Genomic DNA, 18,158 nt, shown 5'->3' with positions numbered 1-18,158 from the left:
TGCCCCTCAAAGCTAATGCAGAGAGATTCCCGGGGAAGTATGGTATTAAAAAGACAAAGGCCTTTCTGAAGGCTGTAGGACTTCATTATCACATCCCATGGTGGGTGTGGCTGCAGGAAGCTGGAGGTGACAGGAAGCAGAGACCCTCAAGGCTGGGCCAGGGGGCAAAAGTCATCTTGAGCATGCTCAGAGCCCCTCTCCACAAGCAGCCCAGTGTGGAGGCCCCATTAGACAAGGCCATGTGCCCACTGGCTAACTTACCCAACTTTCGGGTAAGTGCCTGTCGGAAAGGTGAATGCAGTCAGATTCCTTTCCTGCATTCTGGAAACCTCCTCTGCCTCCTCCCCCACCCCCAAGAAAATTCTATCAACTTCCTTTTGATTTGGAACCCAGCCCCATGGAAAGGGAACGGCACCTACAACAGCCTGCCTGGGTCAGACTCACCGACCAAAACACCCCCCAGGTCCCCAACCCCTGCCACCGGGGACAGAAAGCCTTTGCAGCCTTTGCCGGAATGGGGTGTGAGACCAGGCTTCAGGGGAAACTCCAGGCCCATCTGGGGCTTGCTTTCTCCCTACAAGCCTGGCCTAAACCTGCATTCCCCTCCCCCTACTTCAAACCATCAAAATATTCCCTTTCCCTCCCCACAGTTTCTGTCTTTCAAATGCTTGCAGGCTCCCTGGAGTCCCCTTAAGCCCTTGGCTCCTCCCCTACCAACACTGTAGCTCCTAATACCAGTTTTTTTCATTAATTTAAATTTTAACCCAGATTTTTCTTATTGATGGCAACCCAGGATGTTAAAGAAAAACCACCCAGAAACTCAGGCCCCTGCACTGCACCCTTGTTTGCTTCCTGGGGTGTCCTTCCAGCCCTCCTCTGAATTGGTGAACTTTCCCCATGTTTTTTGCTTTAAAAGATCCTCAGTCCCCGTCATCTTTATACTCTCCAGGATCTGCTAGGAGAGACTCTAGTCCCATCAGCCCTGGGGACAGCCCTGCAGACACGGGCCGGCGTTGACACCCAGCCCTGCCACCCGCTTGGGAGACACTCGGGCAGGGAGATAACACACCCACACTTAGCCCTGGCACCCAGTGAGCAGCCAAGGAGAGGAGCTATTTTTAAAAGGACTACCTGTCTGCAGTCATGAAAACGAAGACGGCTTCCAGGGCTCCTGCTCTGAAGAGCTGCCCTCTCTCGACTGGGCCTCACACAGCTATCAACATCTTTAGCATTCTGGGGGAAACCCAAATGCACAGCCTGCCCAGGCCTCTTATGCAGAATCTCCATGAAGCCCAAGCTCAGTGACAGCCCAGCCCAGCCTGTGTGAGGGATCCGGTCTCTTGCCAGGGCTCACTCAGAAAGGCTATGTACTGACCGGGGCCGTCACTGGATGGGGGGCTGGGGTGGGGGACAGGCTGAGATCCCTCACCAGCATGCCCACCGCTGTGGGTGCCGAGGCCCTGGGAAAGCGCCTGGCCTGGCCCCAGCAAAGGTCCACTAGGAAGGGGACAAGGGGACAGGGGCCGGTGTCCAGTGTCCACCCAGGGCTCAGCCCCTCCTGGTTCTGTGAATCACTTGCTCTCTCAGCTTCCACTGTGCAGAGCCCCTGGGTTTTCTTGGTTTTCCCCTCACCAGAATAATCCTGCCATTAAGGAAGAAAGAAGCCAGTCAGCCTTTGTGTGGCGGAGGCTCAGCCATCAGAATCTCCCCAGGGATCCCGGCGGGGTGGGGGTGGGGGTGGGGGTGGGGGGGCGGGTGGTTCGCAGGAGGATGGCAGTGCCCCAGAAAATGTCTTAGTGTTGAGAGGATCGCCCCAGCTTTTCTTTTACGTAGAAAGGCCTTGAATGGAAATCATGTAATGCCTTTTCCAACAGGCAGGCACAGGCTACTCTGGGTGTGGTCCCTAGGCCAGGGCCTCAAGGTCACCCAGGATTGTTAGAAATGCAGAACCTTGGCCCTGGCCCAGGCCGGCTCAATCAGAACCTACATTTTCACAATACCCTGTGGTGCCCAGGCACTTTCAAGTCAGAGAAGGGCACTGTGTCAGACTATCCCCAAAGCCAGTGGCCTTTCCGGGGGCGCCCTGGTTCTCCCTGTGGGTGTCTCAAACTGTGCCTATCCAGATGAGTCTCAGGATGTCCCAAGGTCACAGGGCTGTCGTTTCTCCTCCAAATTCCCCTGGTTGCCCAGTTCTCTGAGGTTCTGGTTTCCTATCTTTGGAGGGTCCTCCCTAGCTGTCAAGTCATCTTCTTTCTTCCCCCCCTTTTTCCCTCCCTCCCTTCCTCCTTCCGTCCTTCCCTCTAATTTGCTACAGGCTGGGAGCAGGCCCGGAAACCAGATCTCCAAGTGCGTTACAACTGCATGCAAAGTAAGAGTAAGCAGGCCCTGAGGAAGGGTTGCGGGGCGGTTCTGATGACGTGGGGACTCTGAGGAGTTAAGTCTGTACAAAAGCCTGAGCCCAGAGTCTTTGATTTCCCATCAGTTCCTGGCTCCCCAACCCGATTCATCGACTCACTCACCACCTGGCTCCCGTCTACCTGGGGCTTCTCCAGAGCAGAAGGAGAGCACAAAGAGCAGTCCCGGCGGGCAGGCAGATGTACAAAGAGGCTGTTGAGCACTGATCCGGCCGGAACGTGGGCAGAGCTGGAGTGGAGGGAGGTGGCTGGGGCAGAGGGGCAGGAACTAACACGAGCACACGTGCAGAGCCAAGGGAGGGGGCCACTGTCGCCAGTCCAGTCCAGAGGTGCCAGGATGTCCCAGAAGAGGGGAGCGGAGCTAACTCCCACGAGGCATTCTGGGAGAGCTGTGTCTTCCTAGGGGCAGTGGGGCTGGGGGATGGGAGCAACCTCCAAAGAGTGCGAACCACAGCAGTGACCTCACAAGGCTGCTTCTTCAGAACGACCTCTCAGCTCAGGGTGTGGGGTGGATGTTTCCCGGGGCTGGGGAGCACACACTAGTCCTAGCTATGGAGGGATGTAGGGAGGGTGATGGTGAGGTTGGGGGGTGGGGTAGTGCACAGCCTACGTCGGGGCGGGGGGGCTCACTTTTGGCAAATATCCTTCCTTTTCTGGTAGGAGGCCAGCACGTTTGCAGGCCGCAGGAGGCCGGTGGAGGTTGAGTCCCTCCCACCCATCAGCCACAGCATCCTGCAGCCTCGTTTCACACTCAGTGTCCGGCAGTTCATAAAGCAAGGTGGGGAGGCAGGACAGAGAGGCGCAGGGCCACCCCACTGTGTGCTCAGCGCCTCACAAGACATCAGAGGGGAGGCAGTGCCTTCAAGAGAATCCGGGACATCCGCTTTGTCCCCAATGCATGCAGGGGAGTGCACTGCCCGGGCCAGCCCCGGGGGTTCAGGAAGAGAGGGCAGGGGATGGCCTCCCAGGGCGGCTGCTCACCCTACCCAGGTCCCCCCACCCAGTGGGGGGCAAATAGGGAGGTTTCAGCTCCACGCACATCGTGCCACTGATGCCAGCAACCCAGTGTGGAAACAAAGCGACCGGAATCCCATGACCACCCTCAAGGGAACACGCCAGTGACAGCGAGACGGTAGGTCAGCATTGCGAGGTTCTCTGGCCACACTGAGGGCACCAATGCCAGGAACCCTCTGAGCAAGAGGGACCCGCTGGAGAGGGCTCGGCTTCAGAAAGCTTGACTCAGCAACACCAACGTAACAGGCACAGTTCGTCTATTAGAGCTCGGGGGCTCCTCCCAAGGAAGGCGAAGGACAGCAGTGGCCACAGTCCCCTGGCTCAAAGCCTGGTGACACTGTATGCTGTGTGTCCCTGGGCAAGTCACTCTAACTCTCTGGGCTTCCAATCCCTCCTCTGTCCAGTTGTTGCCAAGATTAAAGGAAGGCCAGTAAGCACTCAACTTACCAGGGAGGGCTCACTTTTTTAGTTTTGGCTGAAATTATCTCATTAAGAAAAAGATCCTAAGCCTGGGGCACCCTTGCTGGGCTTGGGTAAGTACAGGCGGCTGGGGACTCAGTTTGGGAACAGGGGTGGAGTGAGTGGACCTGGGAATTTAAAGTTCCAGGCAATCCATCCAGAGAGGAGAGGGAGGACCAGGGCGGTGAGGGCAGGGCACTGGCACTTAGCGTCCGGTGGGAAGCCTGCCCTGAGCAATCCCCAGTGGAGGCGGGGGGAGGCCAAAAGGGTTCTTCTGAGCGGGAGTGTCAAAATGAGCAAGGGTCAGTTCTTCGCTGTGAAGGTGCGGTCATGGGATGCCTCGCCTCAGCTCCCAACACTTCCTATAAAAGTCCTGAGGGGCTGGGAACAGGGCCAGAGGTGCCCCGGGAAACCTAATTCTCCTGGGAATTCCCAAGAGCCTTGTGGATCTCTGGGGACGATGCCCCCAAACAACCTGAGGTTCCACACCAACCCAGTCAGGCCTGGGGCAGCCGCGGCAGTGCCCTACCCCGCCCTCCACCTCAAACCCAGGAGTCAGAGAAGACAAATGGCAGGGGGAGGCCCCGAGGGAAGGGGAAGCCAGGGGCCCCAGGCCCAACCCAAGTGGACCGTGGGGGACTCAACCGTCCCTCCAAACAGGAAGGAAAAGCACCCAGGCTGGCAGCCTCTGGGCCGTGGGTCTCCCATCCCCACCCCACTACATCCCCGCCGGCCAGTCCTTTCCCTGCATCCCTCTGCTGGGCTGGCACCACCTTCAATCCAGCAGCCCCTTTGCGGGCCGAGGGACCTGCAGGCCCTCAGTGGAAAAAACATGGGCCTGGAACCAGAGGGACCTAATTCAGGCTCTGCCTGCATGCTGAGTGTTCACACGATCTCGGGGACAACCTGAGACTGTGCTCGCTTGCCCGTTTGCACACCTCACAGGCGTGCGTCTGTGTGGCTCGTGGTCAGCGGCGCTGCTAGAGGGAAGCACACAGCCCCGGCAACGGCCCCCCCGCCCCCGGTGGCCCCGTGGGCTGCGACACACCCCAGAGGCAGCAGTCAGGGCCACAGGGCAGCTCAAGGCAGAGCTCAAGGCACCCCTACCCTGGCCCTGGCCCTGGCTGGCCCTGGGGTGGGCGTGGGGACTGGAGGAAAAGTTAGCCTCATTCGGGCATGAAGAACCGGTCTCTGCTTTGCCAGAGCAAACTCTATGGAAAGGGAGAGGAATGTCACAAGAATCGACCACGACTAAGTGCAATCGATTGGAAATTGGGGGGTACGGGAGAGTCAGGGGGAAGGGATGGGCAACAGCCCAGTAGGAGCAGAGCCAGCGGGGGCAACCAGTAACAGAGGAGAATGCCCCAGCCAGCTGGGCTGGCCTTACGGGGTATCACGAGGAGCCTGGACCTCATCCCATGGGCAACTGGGAGCTAGTGAATGTTGTATGTTGTCCCCCACCCACAGAGGACTCTGAAGAGGGAAGCAAGGCAATGAGATTCGGGTTCTGGCAAGAGGTCACAACATGGAAGACGGATGTGGGGAGGCCAGCTGCCCCAGGCCTGGTTGTCCGGCAGCCTACGGCCTGACTAGGCAAGGATGGCTGAGATTTGGAGCCTGAGACGGGGGTAGTAATGACATTAATAGGAGGTTAGTGGCACAGGGAGCAAGAGTGTAGGCCTTCTGGGTTCAAAGCCCAGTCCCACCACTTACATGATGTGTGATGCTGGGTAAGTTCCCTAGCTTCTCTCTGCCTCAGTGTCCCCATCTGTGAAACGGGCGATGATAAATACCCACACACAGTGCTTCCGGTATGTAAATGCTAAGAGCAGTGCCTGCACACGTAGGTACTCGACAAGTGGAGGCTGTTCGGTGTTTTGGGGGGAGCCCAGCGCTCAATAAAGTTGACCATTGTGGGGTGGGGTGGGGGAAGCATGAGGCCCTTGCGGAGGGACAGGGAGACCCCGTCACTGAGGCCAAGCAGCGCAGCGCTGGGCAGGTTCGGGGGCCAGCACTTGTCCGAGGCAGAACTCAGCAGGTCCCCCTGGGCATAGAGCTGGGACGGTCTTGTCAGTAGAGGGTTGATGCCAGGCCTGCTGTCCCAGGCTTAAGAGTGTTCCCTGAGCAGCGCCGGGTGGCCTGGGGGGCCCCCTCGGCGGTGTCTTAACCCCAGAGCTGGCATCCGCTGCAGCCTCAGTCCATCCTTCCCATCAGGAAGGGGCAGCGGGGCCAGCCCTGGGGACACAGTTTGTAGGTCCTGGACGATGTCCTCCTACTTCCTGCAAATCTGATCCAAGCTGGCAGAAGGCTAAGCACCTATCGTCCCCCCAGAGGCAGCCATGCAGGGGGAGAGACCAGGCAGCCACGCCACTCACCATTTCAGAATCAGACCCCAGTACGACTGGAAGGAGTCCCCCACTCCTCACCCTGTCCCCCCGCCCACCCCCACTAAGGCTCTGCCTGGTCGGGAACCAGGAACCGGCACAAGGAGACTGCTGATAGCCCTAGCAACCCAGTCTTTACCTCCAAACCGAAGATTTTACCTCCATCCCACGGCATAGTGGGGCAGCCAGGCTAAGACTGAAAGACAATAAAACCAGGCCTGGGTACCCCTTCACATACCCGTCCACCCACCCCTCGCACAAGAGAGGGGCCCTTAGCAACACAATACTAGGAACCGCTAAAAGGAAGGAGGGACATCAGCGCCTAGTGACTCCCAGCCAAGATGGCGGCTGGCCCCAAGCACTCACTGTCTCTCCCCCGGGAGACCCTTCGAAAAGGAGAGGAATCAGAGATATAAGAGTCATGATGATAAAGAGAATACAGGAGGTTTGGGGAGGGGGGCTTGGGAAAAGGGAGGCATCAGCAAACAGGTGTCAAAGACAAAAAGCAGACTAGGAATATAACTGGCGATTCTGCCCAAGGAAGCCAGTTGGGCCCTCCAAAGCCAGAGGCGAGGTGGCGGTGTTCATCCAAGCTCTTTGTCAGGGGCAAGGGTTACTTGGGGCAAAAGTAGGAGCTTTACGGAAAGTTGGCCTAGGGGACAGCTGACCCAGACACAGCCCCCTCCCCACCCCCAAATACACAACACTCTTAGCTGCCAGGGATCTACAACCACAGGAAAAGAGAAATCAAAGGGGCTCTGGATTAAAATGGCGGCAGTGAGTGTCCCAAAGGAAAGACCTCTACATTCAGGCATCCAAGAGCTCCCAGTAATGGGCTGCTCCCTGCCTGGTCCCCAGAATCCAAGCCTGCTTCCGAAAGCCCGTCCCGTACATACAAAAACAAAGACGCCACGGTCAGGAAAAGGCCCAGAAGGAGCACTGTTGCGCCCCACCCCTCCCTTCCTCCCTTCCAGAACCCCCATTTTGGCCAGGTTCCTGCCCCTCAGGGAAGGGCAGTCACTGACTGGCCTGGGTGGGCCCATGACCCAGTGCCAGCCAAGGGGATGCCAGGGGCTGGCTTACGGGATCCGTCTGGGAAAGACTTCCTCATTGTTTAGAAGAACCATAGGGGGGCGCCTCGGTGGCTCAGTTGGTTAAGCGACTGCCTTCGGCTCAGGTCATGATCCTGGAGTCCTGGGATCGAGTCCCGCATCGGGCTCCCTGCTCAGCAGGGAGTCTGCTTCTCCCTCTGACCCTCCCCCCTCTCTTGCTCGCTCTATCTCATTCTCTCTCTCAAATAAATAAATAAAATCTTAAAAAAAAAAAAAGAACCATAGGTCTTGCCTGCGTCCGATTTTGTCACAGCTGTGTGTGACTTGGGGAGCCTGCCATCTTGCTACCAGCCCCCAGATGCAGGCAACACCAGGACTGGGGGTACAGAGGACGGGACCCAGGTCTCTGACAGCCGCCAAGCATGCCCAAGGACCACCTCTGTCCTCTGGACTCCCTGTTATACGACAGCATTCTCCACTGATGAGTTCAGCGCAGGGTTTTCCATCACTGGACTAACACGAGGAGAACAGCATAGGTAGTCTCAACACGCACGTTCAGGAACTGGCCCCTAATCTGATGGTGGTGGCCCCTAATCTGATGGTGGCGACCCCTCAGAAGAGAACAGCATCAGGCTTCCACCCCCCGAGTCACAGTATCTCTATTATTTTACAAGAGATTTTGAACAGGGACATCATACTTTTACAACAACAAAATATCATTTTCTTTTAGTTGTGAGAGTCTAGTCTGTTCCCTCCAAACCAGTGGGTCTCAGCTTCGGGGAAACGGGCCTTAAACCCTGTCGAGAAGCTGGATCCCCTCAGCAAGTGGGTGCCCGCAACTGGATACATGATTGCAGAGGCCCCGAAGATCTGAGGCGAAGAGCTCCTGCCCTAGCCACGGGGCTCAGGGAGGGTAGACGCCCAAGGCCAAGGTCTCTGCCACCAAGTTAGCTTTTGCTTTTCCTTTTCGTCTGGAGTTTTGTTTTGTTTTGTTTTTTTTAAGTCTTTCTAGGGCTTGTCCACAGCCTGGCTCAAACACCTTGGACCACCTCTCAGGGGAATTTACACCAAGGCAGCCCTTCTCAGGGGACAGTGAAACACCGGGGACCCCAGGGCCGGGGTGCCAACTGCTGGCCCCCTTTGCTGGCAGAAGAAGCAGATGCATTTGTGGCCAGGGCTCTGGGCTCCCTCCTCCGTCCCCTTCTGCTTCTGCCTCTTTTCTCCTCAGGCCCTGAGGCCTGCCTCAGGGAGTGAAAGCCAGAAAGGGGATGAGAGAGACCAGCCCCGATTCCCAGGGCTTGGGATTCAGAAGACTCTAGAGGGACTTAATTGCCTAGAACAGGGCCCGGCAAACTACAGCCTGCAGGTGAAATCCTGCGCCCCAAGTCTGATGGGAGCACAGCCTTGCCGGTGGGTACTGTAAATGGCTGGTTCTGCCTCACAGAGGTGAGGTTAGTCCCCCTGCAGCAGGGACCCGAGGACCCACAGGCCAAAGAGATTTACTGTCTGACCCCTTACTGAAGGAGTTTGCCCACCCGTGGCCTCAAAGGAAACTAGGTCAATTAGAAGGTCATACAGTCCATCCCCCAGGCTCCCAAAGTCAGACCACCTGCATCCCAGTGAAGCCCCCAGAGAAAAGGGCTTAACACCTTCCAGACAATTCTTTCCATTTCTCAGCAACTCCAAACATGAGAAAGCTTTCTTCTCTACATTGAACCAAAGCTGTAGTCTCCTCTCCTCGTGCCCGCCATGGTCGAGTGGGTCCCCACCGCACTCCAAGCTGTCAGCCGCCATCCTCCGCCTCCAGGACCCTCAGTCTCAGGGCCTTCAGTGCTTCCCTGTCTCAAGGACCTGGATCCCCTCCCAGTCCTGGCTGGCTGCTCTTCCCTGGCTATGTCCAGAAAGACCAGGACCCCCTACCCTGAATGCAGCAGCCTGGAGTCACAGTGCCCCCCAGCATCTTCACGGGGGCTGCTAGGCCACACGAAGTGTCTTGTACATGTGTGCTGGATGGCTTTTTCCACGGCCTGCATTCCTCCCTGTCAAGCAGCATCATTTAAATCCAGCTCCCGTCAAGTGTATTTGAGCTTCTCAAGGGTAGTGACTCCTCGGGATCGGTCTGCATAAGCAGCCCCCAGCAGGGGCTTCGCTGAAGGAGTGAAAGAATGAATGATGAATAGCTCATACACAGGAGATAAGAAGGAGGCCCATCATCATCATCATCATCATCATCACGGTACCCCAGCGGATTATGGTGAGCCAATGTACAGACATTGCTGGCCGTGGGACCCAGAGGTAGGAACACTGGGGAAGGGGTCACAAAATGTCATGCAGCCTCGGAACCAACGAGTCCATGTCTGGGGTCCATTTTCTTGGCAGGTCGCTGACCACAAATCAGCTTTCATCCTGCAGGATGGTGTGGTCCTTGCTCCTACGACTCAGAGGCCCCTGCACATGGGCCCTCCGAGGAGCACCTAGGATTTAGAACCAGCAATGCTCTTGGATCACCAACACTGACGGGACACAGGAGCTGAAAGGGGCTCTAGAGGCCGGATTACATGATGCGGGGGAGACGAGCCCCGAGTGTGTCAGGGTGAGCGTGAACGTGAGCATGCGTGTCAGCACGTGTGAGCGTGCGAGGGGGCACACGAGGCACAGATCTTCACGAAGCAGGAAACCGAAGGCAGACGTGTGCCAAATCTGGAGCATGTGCGGGGCCCCTCCACGGAGCATGTCTTCCCCGGCTCACAGACAGACCTGGCAGCCACACCTCCCAGGACCCCATTCGCTCAGCTCGTTTTTACAGACCCACTGGCTCAGCCGCATCACGAAACCACACGCCGAGTAGCCCAGTGGACATCAGACCCTCCTCCAACCCAACGGAAGAAGGTTATCTCTATCTACTAGCTGGACTCGGGGTACAACAGGGCTAGAGTATACATGAAGTTAGAGTCCCCTAGACCTCACAGCTTTGAAAGCAGGCACTTGTGACCTGAGCTTGCAAGGGAGAAGGGGAAAAAGGACTTTTTTTGCATAATATAAGATTTTAATAACTCACTGAATTTCAACCTCAATTGCTCAGTCTCAAATTCCTCATTCAAATTCTCATAGCATGGGAAGGCTCTGTAAGGAGGGTGGAGGAGACTTCCCAGAGAGAGACGTGGGCAACAGGGAAGGAGGAAGAAACTCCCTGCAAAGATCTCGCTGCCAGGAACTGCGGAATGCCCTTCCAGCCCCGCTCCACAGCGAGCAAATAGAAACAACCATGCTTGAACGGGGCTGAAAAACAGTTCTAGTTCCAAGTCAAGGTGCCTTTCTGCCGGAAGTCCAGGCCCCAAAGAAGCCAGCCAGGGTTCTGGCTGAACGCCCGCCAGGAATTCAGACGAGCCCAGGGTTCTCTCGCCTCACCCTCAGTCAGCCAGGGTCAAATGTGCAAAATCCAGTGCAGGTGAGGGAATGTCAAATCTAAGGCAGGTCACTGTGGACTGAAGCCGCAATCGGGGGTCAGAAGCTCTTGCCTTTCTCTAAGCAGGGAGGAAAGCACCTGGCTTCCACTTATTTTCAGGCACCTTTCCCATCTTCCACCTCAATTCACTCAAAAGATGCACCTGAGAGTGGGTGCGCTGTCTCTTCTCCCCCTCCCCCTCCTCCCCTCTTCCTCCTCCTCCCAGTAAACCTCCTCAACCTCACCTCTACAGCAAATGCCTCCCCTCCAAGTCTACACCCCTTTCTCCCTCCCTAGTTCCATAACATCCTCGCCTTTCCCGGGCTCAGCGGTGATGCGGGTGTTGGAGGGGCGGCCATGACGTCACCATTTTGGATTCTCCATAAAAAGACAACTCTCCCAGAGCCAAATGCTCCTCTTCCCACCCTCTCTTTGGGGAATTGGAGGACAAGCTCTGAGTATAGCTGCAAAAATATCGCAGGCACATTTCAAGTTGGCTGCATTTGGGTCCTGACCTTAAGTGGCTGCCCTCGGTACCTCCCTCTGCGAGAGGCCCCTGGAGAAGCCCGGGGGGTAATTAAAATTTCCTGTCTAGCCTTAACCTCCACCAGCTTGTGTTACAGCCCTGGACACACACACACAGAGTCAGTTTCTTCTGGGCCTTCTCGCTCTTCATTTAAAATCAGGCCACTGTTCTCTTGGCGCGGGCTATCCAGTAACACACTTGGAAATAAGAGGAAACTTTCTCTGGCCAGGCGGATGATGTCTCTGGCTTCCCCCACTCACTCGAAAATTCTCTTCCTCCTACAACACACCATTTGGGAGCCAGGCTCATGTGCGGGAGGTCCTAAGCATACGAAGACAAGTGACCCACAGTCCAAGACCCCTACATGCTCGTGGGCTGGGGAGGATCCAGTTTTTTCAGTTTTTTCCCAAACCTTGACAATGAAAGAAATACCTAAGCAAAACACTTTCTTTTCTTTCTTTCTTTTTTTTTTTTTTAGTAAAACACTTTCAAATAGGAAAATCAAATGTAAAAGATCAAAGCCCGTGTTCTGCAGTATCTGCATGAATCTCTCTAGCCCTGAACAAAAAGAATGGGCATACTTTGTACCATCAAGTCAGGTTCTGAGTGAACTAAGGTGACATCAGAGCCTGGATCTAGAAACTCTGATTAAACAGAAATTCTTGCTGAAAGTAAATGCACTCCTGGCATGCGTGGGGGGTTTTCCACTGGTTTTATGTTTTGTAGTTAAATGGCAACTCCATTTCATTACGATGGGGCTTTGGGAAGACTGATCCCCTTTCTGCTAGGGGTAGGGGAATCATGCTGGCTTTGTTTAAGGCTCTGACATCCCCAAATGTGGGAGCCTCCCCCTTCCCGCCCCCCACTCCCTCCACTCAGAAGGCCACGAGGAGCCAGTTATAGGGTCACATGGACGAGGCAACTCTGCTCGCTTGCAGTAACGGGTTGAATAGCCCATTCACAGCCACCCAGACCCTCAGACTGTGATCTTATTTGGAAATAGGATCATCACAGACATAATAAATTAAACTAAGATGAAGTCATACTAGATTAGGGTGGGCCCTAAATCCAGTGACTAGTGTCCTCACATCATCAAGAACACCATCACGAACACTTGACCGGACATTAGCAAGGTGGAGTTGGGAGTAGGGCCTATAAGCCGAGGCGAGCCAAGGCTTGCTGGTGACCACCAGAAGCTACAAGAGGAAGGATTTTCTTCCCTAAAGCTCTGTAGCTCACAGAGCCATGCCGAAACCTTGAGTTCAGGTGCCAACCTCCAGAAGGCCGGAGAATACATTCATGCTGTTTGAAGCCACTGGATCACAGTATCTTGTTAGAGCAGCCCTAGGACACTCCCCTCCTCCAGCAATGGAGCGAGCAACTCCCATCAACAGAGCCTGGAAGGGCAATAAGGAAGGGCGCAGCCCCAGCGGGACCAATTACTCAGCAAGCGGCCAGGGCACCGCTCTCCAGCTTGTGGAGAAGGATAATTCAGACATTGCAAAGTGGTTTTGGATTTTTTTTTAAAGATTTTATATATTTATGTGTGTGTGTGTGTGTGTGTGTGTGTGAGAGAGAGAGAGAGAGAGAGAGAGCACCAGTGGGGGGGGTGCCCAGAGGGAGAGGGAGAAGCAGACTCCCCACTGAGCAGGGAACCCGACACGGGGCTCAGTCCCAGGACCCCGAGATCATGACCTGGGTTGCAGGCAGACGCTTAACCAACTGAGCCACGCAGGTGCCCTGGTCAGCAAAAAAAAAAAAAAAAGACAACACAAAATTTGCACATCCACCCCAATGACAGCTGTGTGATCATCTGAAACTGAGTGACGCAAACCTCCTGGGCCCTCACCGTGGGCCCAGCACGGAGCTAACTGCTTCACATGCATTAGCTTATTTAATCTCCACAGTAACCCCACAAGCACCGTACTGTTCTATCCTCACTTGACAGAAGGGGAAACCGAGGCACAGAGCTTTTCAGTAACCTTCCAGGTAGCAAGCGGTAGAGTCGGGGTCTGAACCCAGGAAGGCTGGCTCCACGTTCCAGCTCTTCACCGCCTCGGCATTGCTTCTGCAGTGGGTTAAGTCTGGAAAGCCAGGCGATGGGAAATAAGCTGGGATTTTAACACGCTTAGGCTTTTATTTATTTATGTGTAGAAAAGCAAAGGAAAAAGGAAAAGGGACAGGGACGCCTGGGTGGCTCAGTCGGTTAAGCGTCTGCCTTCGGCTCAGGTCATGATCCCGGGGTCCTGGGATCGAGTCCCGCATCGGGCTCCCTGCTCCGCGGGGAGCCTGCTTCTCTCTCTGCCCCTGTCTCTCTCTGTGTCTCTCATGAATAAATAAAAAAAATAAAATCTTAAAAAAAAAAAAAAAAAAAAGGAAAAGGGACAAAGAGGCCATGCTTTGGTTGGGGACAGAAGCACGGTAACGACCAGCACGGGCAGGACGGGTCCTCACAGGGCAGGAGGAGAGTCAGGGAGGGCTCAGAGGAGGGGGGGCAGTAAGGGGTTTCCGGGCCCCACCCTCCGGGAGCGGCCGAGGCAGCTGCAGAGAGGGGTCAGTGCGGGAGTGGGCATGGGGGCAGAGGAGTGAGCCATCGGGTTAAGAGGACCTACCTATGCATAGCTTAAAAGTTGCTGGGTTGTATTTTTTTTTTTAAGTCATGTAGGACAGCAGGAAGAACCCATGAAAGAGGGCCAGCAGGGAGTCAGGGCTGGGCTGTGGGCAAAGCTGGGACCAAGAAGCTCCTCAGCTGGCAGCAGAGGACCAGCCTCAGGCCAGGCGGCAAATCCCTGAGTGCCAAGCCCCACAGCAGCCTTTCTGGGTGCGTGGGGGCCCAGGGCCTGCCCCAGCCTGGGCAAGGGCAGCCGGGGCAGGTGGCCCCTTGGGCTGATGGGCTCAGGCAGAGAAGGTCCCAGAGCCAGCTGGCTATCTGGAGCAGGGGTGGAGGTGGCAAGAGGGCAGGGAGCCGGCGGTGGTTGGCAGGGGGACTGGCCGGACCTAGTGACCACAGGCACGGCAGGGCCCCTTCACAAGATGAGAGGTTGGTCCATCACCCAGTGTCACTGTCACATGCTGAGCTGTGTCACAAGTAGCCGGGGAACAAATCTCCCAACCCAGGGCCCGTCGACCCTGGTGGGGTAGGGACAGCCAAGTCCCAGCTGCCTCCCAGGTGTGGGAAACGGGCAGACGCATCCAGAGGGAAAACCAATGAATTCAGAGAGTGGGTGCTGAGTCTGTGGAAGCTCGGGGGTTGGGGCCATGCAATCCCTGTTTCTGTGGGGTGTGGGGAGCCTGAAGCTGGGGCCGGGCACAGGGACACAGGGCTGGAGCCTAAGTGGGGGCACGATGTGCAGCAAAGGGCTCCCCCCTTCCAGGTCACATGCCATCTCAGCAGGTCACCCGTTCATCTCCCCAAAACCCGTTGAAAGGAACAACCGCCCCCATTATACAGATGAAAGGACGGAAGTGGTTAAGCAACTTGTCCACGGTCAACAGTCACAGCTAATGACCCCGGAATAAGGGAGCTATGTGCCCACCCTCCCCACACGCGTGATGCATAACTGGGTCTCGACACCAGGTTCAGGGGGGCCTTTCCGAACACAGTGGGGGAAGAAAGGCAGCACTTTTCAGCGGCCCCTGCCCCGGTGGCCATAGCAGCTACCTGGCCCTCACGAGAGGGTAGCCGTTGGGCCCATCTCACCAGTAAGAGAACCAAGACTCTGAGGGATTATGCAGCTTGCCCAGGGTCACGGATCCTGGGCCCTGTCAGCCCTATGTCTGTCCGAATCCAGAGGAACACTGTTCCCCTTGCCGAGCTGCTGTCTCCGGCTACTGCTCAGCTGACTCTAACCGGAGGGGCCATTCTGCTTCTCCCGCCTTCTGGACACAGGGGGGTGATTCCCAGGAAGGCTTCTATGCACCAGCTTGGGCCTCAGATCCCACACCCTGATGACAGGAGCTGCCAGTCCTGCGAGAGCACACTCATGGCTGATGGGGAACAAAGCAGCAGGCCTGAGCCTGCCCACAATCTGGGTCCAGGGTGACCCATGAAGGTCATTCACAGCCAAACCAGCACTTGACCCTCCTTCCTCAGTAAGAGCCCCAAGATTTGCCAGTGAAAGCCATTCTTCCCCACCGCCAAGCTCCTGCTGCTAGGGGTGGAGGCCGGACTCCTCACTGCAGGGGTGGGGCACGTGGCTCAGTCCTGGCCAATCAGAGCCACAAGTCCCCCTGGCCACAGCAATTGGTTCAGAGCCAGTAAGAAACAATAGTAAAGCTAAAAAGAGAGAAAGAGACAATAAGGCCTTTGCTGTGGTTACTCTCCCTCCGGACTTACTGGAGCTGCTGTGGCCAGCCTGCCACCATCAGGGATAAGCCACCTGAGAATGGGGACAACAGAGAGAGGAAGCTGGCTTAAGAAAATGAGAAACTAAGCACTGATAGCATCATCTGAGCACCTAGGTCCAGCCATTCCTGACACCAACTGTGAGCCAATTAACCTCCTTCTCGTTTATGCCAATTTGGTTGAAAGTGACAGAAAACGCAACCTAGAATTCGGCCTGACACCACAGCTCTGGAGAGCTATCATGTAGTGCCATGCGCAGGTGGGGACCCCGGACCACACACTGCCGTCCCTTCAGCTTGACCCTGTTTCCTCGTGGATGCCGCCTCGCTTGAAGACCCTGTGTGGACTCCCTGTATTACCCTTAGGCAGCCAACAAACCAACCAACCTATCCTTTCACAAATTGCTCTGCAGAAAAAAAAGCAATGGCATAAATAAATAAAAGAAGCCCAAGTCTATACCTCAAAGCAACCTGAAGGTGGAGGTCCCCGAGATGCAGCGCCCTCCAATCCAGCTGGACTGGGAGGAACTGCTGGGACATGGGAGCAAAGAAGCCAGAGCAGTCCTCCCGGGAAATAAATCAAAGGGGCTCCCACAAACCATTCACCCATTGCTCTTCCATCTCCACCCCAGACACACCCCCCCCAACTCAGCCTTCCCTAATTACCCAAACTAGACCCACCAGGTGTGAACACCAGAGAATAGTGCCAGGAAGCCAGGGAAATCAGGGTGTGGGGGAGGCAGCGGAGGCGGGAAGGCAGAGGAGGCAGGGAGGCTCCCCGAGCCAGCCTCTGCTGACCACAGAGGCCAAGGCTGGACGGCAGCCCAGCCTCAGGAAGGGGCCAACGCTCTGGCCACACAGTGCCCGCCACAGAGCCTTTAAATAGAACCTCCACGCGGGAGGACAAACACATTCCAAGCGCTTTTAAAAACGCCCCAAGCATGACCTGGCCAGAGGCCTCTGCTCCCCCAGGCATTTTTCCGGTCTTGGCCCAATTCTGGAAATAATATTAATAGCTTGGTTAGGAGCTTTAGGGTGTGCAAAACACTGTATGGCCTTAAAAGGCAGGGACGATTACTGCCCTCACCCTCCAGATGAGGAAACTGAGGTCCAGGGACCTCCCAGAATGCAAGGCCGAATAGTGGGGGCTCTCTACGCTGCCTCCAACGCCCAGCAGCTCCCGGGCTCGGCGGGGCTTGCACCGCGGGACGGGAGCGAGCCCCCGTCCGACCGGCTGCTGGCTGCTACGTCCGGTTCCGACGGGCGCCTCCTGCCCAAAACGCAAGAAGGGGTAGAGCAGATATGGCGACGCCGCCGGGACGCTCCCTGGACACACTCGCCCCAGGAACGTCCCGATCTTTTGCAACGAGTTTAACCAACTCTCCGTTGTCAGCCTCTGTGGGTACGTCAGACCCCGCGCGGCAGCCAAGGATAACTTTCCTCTTTTGTTCTAAAAGATAAAAGGACAATGGGGCTAATTTCTCCCTGGGGAGATAAAGTTAAAGCTGGCAGGTGAGGCGCTGTGCGACTCCGTTTCCTAGAAGCTGCGCGGCGGGCACATCTTGCCACCAGCGGCGGAGGGGGCGGGACCGGCCGTCGGGACCCGCGCCCTGGGACTCAGGGGAACGTCTGAGCTCAGTCCAGGAGAGCTGCGGCCACTGCTCTCGGTGGCCGGGCCAGGTCTCCCCCCCCGCCCCCCGCCGCGCCGACACTGGCTCCGGGCGCGCAGGATCTGGGGGCGTGGGTTAAATGCTAAGGGCACCCCGCATCTCCTAAATTATCCCACCCTGTCCCACCAAAGCAGAACCGGGACTCCGGGCCAGAAAGACCCGCCCACCGCCACCTCCCCGCTCCCTCCCTCTCGGGTCCCCGGGTGCAGGGTCCTCCGGGGCGCACGGCGCAGGGCGGCGCGGGCGCTCACAGTTTGAACTTGCTCTCCAGGTCCTTGATGAGGCGGCGGCTGAACTCGGGGAACTCGGTGTAGGGGTTGAAGACCTTGCAGCGGCGAGGCCGCGCGGTGCCCTCGTTGATGTCCAGCCGTCGGGTCAGCTGCGCACTCAGCTCGGCGTCCGCGCAGGCGGTGGGCGCCCAGGCGGGGGACTCGGACTCCGGCTCCCGCGCGGCGAAGGCGCGGGGCGCGGGCTGGGGGCGACCCTCCTCCGCCTCCTCCCACTGCAGTCGCCGCTGCAGCTTGAGCGCCAGCTCCTGGCTGGCCATGGCGACGGATCTGGGGACCAGGAGACGCGGAACTCGACGCGGGGACTGGCGGACTGCGCGCTCCTCGAGGGCTCGCGGCTCTGCGACGCTCTGCCCCCGCGGCCGGAATCCCGCGGTTGGGTGGAACCGCGGGCGGGAGAGGGGGGCGGGCAGGGCGGGGCGGGGCGGGGCGGGGCCGCGGCTTTAAGGAGGCGCGGCGGCTGGAGGAGCCGCCCGCCCGGCCACAGGCCGCAGGTGTCCTCGCGTCCCAGGGACGCCTACCCGGCTGCCCGCTCCCCGGGACTCCGGACTGGAGGCTGACCG

At 57.1% G+C, this 18,158-nt stretch overlaps 1 protein-coding gene across 1 annotated transcript in view; it reads right to left on the bottom strand.

Moving 5' to 3' along the window:
* The window catches only part of EFHD1 (EF-hand domain family member D1), a 41,641-nt gene extending 23,693 nt beyond the window's left edge, over positions 1-17,948 (bottom strand). The window contains exon 1 of the mRNA XM_021690348.1: positions 17,560-17,948. Within this exon, the coding sequence (XP_021546023.1) occupies positions 17,560-17,855 (296 nt within the window). The 5' untranslated portion in view covers positions 17,856-17,948. The remainder of the gene's footprint in view (positions 1-17,559) is intronic.
* Between the last annotated feature and the right edge of the window lie 210 nt (positions 17,949-18,158).

The sequence above is a fragment of the Neomonachus schauinslandi genome, chromosome 3 (genome assembly GCF_002201575.2).
Source record: "Neomonachus schauinslandi chromosome 3, ASM220157v2, whole genome shotgun sequence".
NCBI classification, from domain to species: Eukaryota; Metazoa; Chordata; class Mammalia; order Carnivora; family Phocidae; genus Neomonachus; species Neomonachus schauinslandi.
This window is presented reverse-complemented; position numbering and strand designations above follow the sequence as displayed.